The 9,286-nt window shown below is 46.0% G+C and overlaps 1 protein-coding gene across 1 annotated transcript in view; it reads left to right on the top strand.

Moving 5' to 3' along the window:
* The first annotated feature begins 8,368 nt into the window (after positions 1-8,368).
* The window catches only part of SKOR2 (SKI family transcriptional corepressor 2), a 40,282-nt gene continuing 39,364 nt past the window's right edge, over positions 8,369-9,286 (top strand). Inside the window, 2 exon segments of the mRNA XM_073346156.2 lie at positions 8,369-8,398; positions 8,400-9,286. The exon segment at positions 8,400-9,286 is cut by the window's right edge and continues 1,324 nt beyond it. Of these exon segments, the coding sequence (XP_073202257.2) occupies positions 8,369-8,398; positions 8,400-9,286 (917 nt within the window).

Raw genomic sequence — 9,286 nt, 5'->3', positions numbered from 1 at the left:
GAGCCGAGGTTTACTTTCTGGAGGTAAGTTCACCAATGTCTAAATCTGCATTTGCTTCTCTTTCCCTCCTCCCCTCCGCCCCCACTATATTAACTTCTATAGGCAAGTCAAAGCTATAGAAATCAGGACACTTGAGTTTTTAAGATATAATGGTCCCAAAAAGCGTGAAGAAGAGATACCTAGAAAGAGTCTGTTCCTAGGGTGTAGTTTCTCCTACTAAGCAGCAGATTGTACCTTTAATACAATTCCAGCACAGCAGGTTTAATGTTGATTGCTCTGATACCACTTTAATATGCCTACAGTGGAACTATTCTGACATGCTTACAAAGGTTTTCAAATATCTTGAATAATGACAATCTCTGCCTTCGATGACTGGAAGCACATTTAACTGTGAAGTTAAAAGAACTGCCTCCAACAAAAGATACCGTTTAAATTAATTCCCTCTCCCATACGTGCAGTCAGCAGTTGCTGGGGTCTTCTCCCTACTGAAGACCTATCAACGGCCACAGAAATGTCAGTTCCCTGCCTTTAAAGTGTCAATAGAAAGAGACCGTGTCGTGCCTCTTTCCCCATGATTCTGATTACAGCTGCATCTTTTAGACGCGTCTTTCGCCAGTGAAAACTCCACCTAGATCTCTGCCCTTTTGTTGCGTCTAGCTAGGAGGTTATTCAGGAGCAGAGACAAAAGCCTGAAGTGATGTGATCTAAATGAGCTCCGGGGTTTTCCAGATGGGACCATCTCAATTCCAAATGCCCCCTTTGCTTTCCGATTAAAGTAACAAGATGTTTGTTTTGTTTTTTTTAAAATGCAACTATTAAGAGGGTTTCCGTGTGAATAAAAAGTCCCAACATAAAACCATTATCATCAGTCATTTAAAAAATCACGCTTCAGTACATGAAATTGAAATTACACCTTGTGTGCCTATTACTTATAGCTGCAAGTTTCACTGGGATGGGGATGGGGGGCGGACGCGTAATGAATGCGCACAAGGGTTGGTTTTCTTTGTAGCTTTTAAATGCAGCAAGGTAACCTTGTTCCTCGTGCCATGTCTGGTGGAATAAACGCTGCTGGAGTAAATAAAAGCTGTGAGGGAGGGTTGATATGGAGTAAACATGAAGGGTTGAGCTGGATCTATGGTACTTTCCCCTTTCTCTAGGGTTGCTTTCAATCAGCCATTCCTCAAGGAACAGGAATCACTTCTCTTTGAATCACTTAAAGGACCGATTGCTATATACAGATTATTACGCAGAAAAGGGGAGGGGGGAAGGCGCAGACCAAGCGAAAGAGTGAGTTTCTCCGTCCACAGCTGATAGAAGAAGTTTGCCCAGGGATCCTTTCCAATCCTCCTTCAGAGGTGAGGTGACCCCTCGTCCTTCATTATAAAATAAGACATTCAAGGTGGAGAATGATTCCAGATTTGCTCTCTGTTACACCGGTGTAAATCCAGACTCCTCCGGACTTACACCGGTATAAGTGAGACCAGAATGTAGAGCTCCTTGGTCAGGGAGCGGATCTCCTCACCGACAGTCTGCTTGGCTGCGTAATTCAATGACAGAGACGCTCCCAACAAAAAGCGAATCTGTTAGCCCGTGCAAAGCCCACCCTGTAGTCCTTCCAGCCCATTAGCGGGCCACGTCTGAACGAGGCCTGTCTGGACAGTGACTAGTTCTTTTCAGTGCAAATCCACAACCACCACATGGCGTTGCGTCGTGCACGAATCACCATGGGTTCTTTTCACGAGGGTTACCACAGGCAAATCTGGATTATGGCTAAAAGGCTCCGCGAGGTTAATAGGACGCCTCGCCATGCTTCTTAAATGGGCGTTATTGGGCAATGCTCCTCTCACGTATGCCAGTTTTCCCCTGGCGTTACTCCGCTGATTTAAGAGCCATTACTTCTCATTTGTACACCGGTGTAAATTCCGAAGTGAATCCGCACCTCCACGCTTAAACAGGGAAAACTTCCAGGGATTTCAGAACCAGTTGCTCCTGCACTAGCATTATCCGATGGGGCCCTAAAGTGTTACCCAAGGGCTCCGGAGAAGCTATTACCATCTACCGAGCAAAACCAACAAACGTTTTAAAAATCTTCTTTAAAAATATAAGACGCTAAATACAAACGCTGGCTAAGGCTCTTTCGGAATTAGACTCTTTTAAATATGTATTTCCTGATGTATTATTTAGCTCATGAGGGATGTTTGCTGGTTATAGCTATTACCAATCCGAAGAGCTGTCCAAATGTGTGGACGCCCTTGCGCTGGAGGCATTCAGATAACATGTGAATGCACATGCATTTCTATAGGACTATTTCCCTCCTTTCTACGCCGCTGCAGGATAGCATCCAAGGGCAAAATAAAGTGAAACGTCTTTAAGTAATGATCTAACTTGGAACCAACAAGAACGCAAAAGTTGAAGCAGAGACTCTAGGAATCGGGCCTCTGAACGGTGGCCGATCTGACAAATTATGCACGAGATTTTCCTCTTGATTGTCGGGCTTTACAGGCCTAACACCCATTAGCCTTAATGGAATTGGGGCTTTGTATCCCCAGGCATTGAAATGAATGTGTATTTATTCAGTATGTGCTGCAAACCCTAGGCACGAGCTAGGATGAAGTTTATCTCCATCTCTGCATTTCCTTGCTATTAGATTTCCTTCGAGTACCTGAAAGACAGAGGTTTCTTCTGAAATGATTTTAGGTAAACGATTTTAATTTACTGTCAAAACCTGTTCAGAAACAGACCGCAACACACTTGAGGAAATATATTCAGTTTTGACTATGAATTTACTGTTAGAATATCAATCTAAATAACTCGATTTTCAGATATAGGCAAGCCAGTCTAAGAAATCACCAAAAATAATACCAACATCCAAAATTATTTGGCTCGCCTGAGACTGAAAGGCCTTAAACTGGATATCACATTTTTGTGATTCTTCTTACTTTTGTTCAAAGTGGCGTTGTTCTTAAATATTTGACATGATGTGTGCATTTTATATCTATAATCTATGTAATATACACACACCTACATATATATATATATATATATATACAGAGAGAGAGAGAGAGAGAGAGAACAAATATGTAATACAGACATATACATACGTGTATGTATATATAACATTCCTTTCCTATCTGTACCATATAGGAATCAAATACCAATTTAGTGAAGACAGGAGAGGAAATTTCTCCGTGGCGTGGTAATAGATCATACAATGTGTGACACTGGTTTAACCAATAAAACAATTTGAATCAATTAGCTCGCGGAGGAGAGTTTTGAAGTGTAAAATTCATGTCAGTCTGGCTAGGAAGCATTGATTAAAATGTCACCAATCTGAGGCTTGCAGCTATTGCTCACATGAAAGCAGCAGGCTCCGATATGGAAGAGAATCAGAAAAGGGGGCGGGGGGGGGAGGTCCCTCTGTGACAATTGCTGTGTACTGGCTAGCAGGATTTAATAAAAGGTGACAGAAGTTGTAATAAAGACAGGCTTTTGCATTTCAAAGTTTTACCGAGGATCAGGAGTTGTAAGGGCTCTGCTGTCTAGGTAAAGATTAAAAAGAGTTTTCAATATTTCTGGAATATCTGATGGTAAATGATGCTAAGAGTCGAAAAGGAAAGCTGCAGCTCTCTTTAGCATGCACAGGATCCTTTAAAAAAACATTTTAGTGATTAACAACCACGCGGAAAGGTTTGTCATGTTTCGCATGATCTTTACAAAAAAATCTTTAAAAAAAATCTAAGGAATATTTAGAAATACCCAATCCCTTGGCCCTAGATCCATCCTGCTGTTTAAACGGATCGGAGCTGGATCTGTTTGCCAGATGCTATTCGGTTTTGCCTGAAAGTCTGTAGGTTTTCACTACTAGCAAGGACCTGACAAACTTTAGAATGGAAAAGCCCCTTCTCGTCTCCGGTTGCTGTTATCAATACAAAGTCGAAACCTGGTCAATTCAAAAACAATTCTGGGGGTGGGTGGGAGGGAGGACAATCTCTAATGTTTCCTCTTTGAAGAAGTGTTGAAGAACCACTACATATGAACGATTGTCCATACAACGCGAGGATAGCTCTGCTGATCTGTTTCGTATCATACAGCTTTTCAAGCTCACATCTGCATTCATCAAAGAGATCAGAACATTAGCTAAGCTACAGCCAGGCATTCCTGGAAAGCTACAGGAAGGAAAGGGGGAGAAATATTTCGAAATCCTGAGAAGTTCCTTAAAGTCAAAGGGAAGAGTTGGGGGGGAGTCAAGATTCGGGGTGGAAATTATTGATAATTAGAATAAGAGGAATAAATCGCGGGTCGTTAGATGGAATATTTCCCCTGAGATATGCCGAAAAAACCGGCAGCATCTTAACTTTCGTCAGGAAGTTCAAAGCGCTGATTATCTGCTTGACAAATACAAGTGCAAACTTTATCTATCTTGTTGAAGACCTACTTCTTCTTCCTTTCTTTTGCCAGTTTTGCGTGTGTGTGTGTGTGGGGGGGAAATAAGTCTCCTTTGGACATTTTCACGACAAGCCTTCGTAAAGTTCGGTTTCAGTGTGTTTGTGTTCCTTGCGTTAGATTGCTTAGTTTGCTTGGGGCGTCCCCTGTTTATTGCTGTCGATTGCGTTTGTTCTTTAGTTCCTGCGCCTGAACTTATCGGAGTCGGCTCTTGGAAAAGTTACATTGCACCCATGTAATGTAATCCTCATTCTTCGAGCAAAAAGGTTTCCAAACCGGTAGCTTTTATCCTCCAGTTGACTCCCTCCCTCCCGGAGTTTCTTGGCAGCGCTAACGCTTAAAACACTCACAAACATTTAAATAGTTATAGTTGAAAGTTAAATGTCATTTAAACTTTCTATGCTCTTCCCTCTCTGGGAAAATGCGTGTAATACTTCCTCCTAACTTCTGGCCATTTAAGGGGCAAATATATTGACAACAGATTAATATCCAGTGCTCTTTATTCAAATCTCTCTTTAGGCAAATCTGCCATTGAGCTTGTTTGTACACTGCCAAGTACCACTGGGCCCTAATCGCTTTCTGGGGTCCCGAGGCGCTGGGCCATAGGAACGATGCATGCAAAAATTACGTTCAAATGTTTTGCCACCAGATCAAGAGTCTGAGATGTCGTCGATTTGCTACTTAAAGAATCGCGCACAAAGGATTATTTATTCTTGTTACAGTCATTTTAAACGTGGATTCTTTCCGATCGAAATTCCCCTATCAAGACCAACCGCGACATCTCCAGCTCCGACAGGTCACCTCGCTACCCATTTGGACAATGCATCTTGTTTTAAACACAAGGCAATCTACAGACTTATCTTACACTCAACCCACATTAGGACTGAGTAGAGTCTGCCTGGCGAGTATTTTTGCAGGTTTTCTTCAAAATACGTTTGAGAAGGGGACGGAGAGGAATTATCCACAGGGCTCGATGCTGCTATTCAGGCAAAAAAAGGGAGTGAGGGTCTCGGGATCGGTCCTCTGATGTAATTTTTAAAACGTCTCGGTACTCTGTCGGGGCTGGGGAGGCGTCTCCTCTCTCTCCACCTGTTGGGGAAGCAGCGGGAGGTGGGTAGCTGGAAGAGCCGCTGCTGTGTATAATCAGAATGGATTGCCTGGTGAGGCTATTACATTACCGGGGGATAGAACAGACCCTCCCGCCGCCCTCTGCCCCCGCAATCCTGGAAGAAGAGATGCCTGGTTCTTCCAGGTTTGGGGCCGCGGCAGGTCGCCGCGCGTGGCTGCACCGAGGCAGCAGCTAGCGAGGCGCCTCCGAGCCCCCCACCGAAACCCCCTGCAAGGCTCCGCGAGGCCCCACCGCCCGCCCGCCCGCCCGGCCCGTGCAGCATGCCAGCCCCTGGATGCGGCGTGCCTGGGAGCCGGTGACGTCACCGTGCCCACTGGGTGTCGTCCTCGCGGTCCGCCCGGAGTTCGGAGACAGAGGGGAAGGAGCCCCGGCGAGCGCTCCACCCGGGGCCGGGCGCGGACCCGTTCGCACGCGGAGAGCACCCGCGCTGGTGGGGGGAGGAGGAGGGGGAGGGGGAGGGGGAGGGGGACTGATCCGGCTGGCCATCCGCAACCGCCATTCTCCGCTGTCATTCACGCAGAGGACAGCCTGCCTATGAGCGGAGGAAACCTTGCGAGACTCCTTGCCTGCTTGATTTGAGGACATGCTTTGATGTCTCTTGCCTCGCTCCTCCCGCCCCCTCTCCTTTTTGAGTCCCCCCTGGAAGCCGGTCAGGAGGACACACATGTACAGAACACCGTGATTGAGGAGGTAAATATTTCATCCTCGCTGCCTGTTCGGGTCAAGGTTAGCTCTGGTCAGGTTTTCTGCATAAAGTTCAGGGTGTAGAGGAGAGGGGCAGGCAGGTTATGCATTAAATTAACAGGGGAAAGGGAGGGTGCTAGGGACCTTTTATAGGATGTTTTCTTGAGCAAAACTTTTACTTTCTTCCAATTGCCTTTTTCAATCTTATTTATATATGGCTTCCCCCACCCCATCTGTGGGGGGGGGGGGGACAGAAAGGGGAAGATTGGGGAAGTGATTTCTAAATCATTTCCACTGGTTTAAACAACGCCTGGTCCACAAAACCCTTGAAAAATCATACCAGGAAAGTCTAGCTGGACTTAATCTCATTCAGGTCCGTGTCTATGGCTGTGTAAATATCAGCATAGTAGCCGAGAGGATAAGAATCTTAGCTGGTCCATGAGGGAGCTATTTGAAGAGTTTGTGCAGGGAAACCAGGTATAACTGTTGTCTCACATTGCCTATTAACTAACTCTCTCTCCACTGGAGATATTGTATGTGATCCATCCGAGGTGACAAGCTCGGTTCCTGTCTTGTTAGAATGTGCTACGTTTGTTCAGCAGTCCTGAAGGCCACCCGTCTAATGAAAGCTGAGAATCAGAGAGAGCAATATTGTAAAACAGTAACAATGCCATATGAAACAAAGGCAGAATTAGAATTGTATTATGATCTTTCAAATCAGAGATAAATATGACCTGCAACTTATTAAATATAAATGGCAAGGTTGAGATGGTAGGAGAAGGACAATTTTAAGCAACTGATGTAGGGTTTGATTAGCCCAGTTACTACCCAATGCTTTCTTGGGAGAGAGGATGGTGGTTTTTGAAAAAAAAAAAAAAAAAAAGAGGTAAAAAAACCCAGTTGTTTTGCCCAGAGGCGTTTTTGTTGTTTGGTTTGATAGGATTCATTCTAACGCCTTATTTTAACTATTATTTGCTTTGAAAATATTCTTAACTGACGCAATTAAAGAACTGACTATTCTCCTAACCTGAAATCTTGGAATGTATGCGTTTTTAAAGCAGTGACCTTTGAAAAGATGGCATTATCAACCTTTCGAAGATAGAGGAAAGGTCCGGATAGCATCCAGAGAGAGCGGAAGTAATCAATTCAATATTTTCTGCTGATGGTGGGTGGTAATTGGGTGGCTTCCTTGAAACCTTGTCGAATTCTTAAACCCCTTCTCTGTAACATTCTTTACACACCCATTGCTTTTCTAATGTCAACACAGTAATAGGTAAACATTTGAAAATGGTTTCAAATCATAAACACCTTCTATTTAGGAGCATTTGGGTCTCAGGAATGACGATCCAGATTCATCTGGTTGATCACAGTAGATACTATAGTTAACATTTGATGCGCCAAAATTAACTAAAATGTTTCCGTTTTGATTTAGAAGCTTTCCACATTTTTCTTTTTAGCGACTGAAGACAGCGTTTGCCACTGCAAAAATACCACCACGCACTGTAAGACGTTGGTGATGTGGATTTCGTTTCATGTTAGAAAATTATTTAAACTTTCGATTCAAAATTGTGAATTAAACCTGGGACTAAGGACAATCGAGTCATATTAAATACGTTTTAGGATAAATACATTTTAAGATGCTTTGCCATTCAGAACTCCCACTGAAGTCAATAGATGTGCAAGGTATGGTAGGAATGCAGAAAACAATCCTAGGGTGTGAAATGACTCCTTTTTAGATGTGGTGTTGTAGCCCTGTTGTTCCCGGGATATGAGAGAGACAAGGTGGGTAAGGTAGTATCTTTCACAAAAGTTGGTCTAATAAAAGATATTACCTACCTTGTCTCTCCCATTTTTAGATGTCACGTTTGTACTTTTCCAGCGCATGTTAGACTGGAATAAGTGTATAAGCGCTTGTCAGGTCTGAAAAGCTTTTCGCGTCCACGTTTTTTAACAAAAGATTTAACTTTCCTCCGTCCGCTTCACTTGTCAATAGACCAAAGTGTGTCCCAGCCCCTGAGAGAAGAAACTCAAGTGAGGGACTTCGGTTGAGTTGGCCCGCGATGGCGGTTATATAATACAGTAGGACAAATATTCCAGGGGCTGCCCCGAAGTATGAAGCCTCAGAAAGGAGTGATTTTTTCGCCTTTCCTCGCTTCATTGTCCCATCCCCAGCAGACCCATGTTCTTTTCTCTTCCAGTGGGCTACAGAAGACTCCCGCGGCTGAGCGCTGAAGAGATGGCGACAAGCCCCCTGCCAGGACCTACGGACATCCTGCTCTCCTCCCCCTCCAACACCTACCAGCCGGACTCCATGAGCCAGCAGCGAGCCAGCCACGCCAGCATGAAGCCTAACCAAGTGGGCCAGGTGATTTTGTACGGGATCCCCATCGTGTCTTTGGTGATCGACGGCCAGGAGCGGCTGTGCCTGGCGCAGATCTCCAACACCCTGCTGAAGAACTTCAGCTACAACGAGATCCACAACAGGAGGGTGGCGCTGGGCATCACCTGCGTGCAGTGCACCCCGGTGCAGCTGGAGATCCTGCGGCGGGCCGGGGCCATGCCCATCTCCTCCCGCCGCTGCGGCATGATCACCAAGCGGGAGGCGGAGCGGCTCTGCAAGTCCTTCCTGGGGGAGAACCGGCCCCCCAAGCTGCCGGACAACTTCGCCTTCGACGTGTCTCACGAGTGCGCCTGGGGCTGCCGGGGCAGCTTCATCCCGGCCCGCTACAACAGCTCCCGGGCCAAGTGCATCAAGTGCAGCTACTGCAGCATGTACTTCTCGCCCAACAAGTTCATCTTCCACTCCCACCGCACGCCGGAGGCCAAGTACACGCAGCCCGACGCCGCCAACTTCAACTCCTGGCGCCGCCACCTCAAGCTGACGGACAAGAGCCCCCAGGACGAGCTGGTCTTCGCCTGGGAGGACGTCAAGGCCATGTTCAACGGCGGCAGCCGCAAGCGGGCCCTGCCGCCCGCCCCGCCCCAGCCCGGCGCGGCGGCGGCGGCCGCCCAGTGCCACCCGCTGGGCTC

Source organism: Lepidochelys kempii, chromosome 5 (genome assembly GCF_965140285.1).
Source record: "Lepidochelys kempii isolate rLepKem1 chromosome 5, rLepKem1.hap1, whole genome shotgun sequence".
Lineage (NCBI taxonomy): Eukaryota > Metazoa > Chordata > Testudines > Cheloniidae > Lepidochelys > Lepidochelys kempii.
Note: the sequence above shows the minus strand (reverse complement) of the source record. Positions and strands in the feature narration are given on the sequence as shown.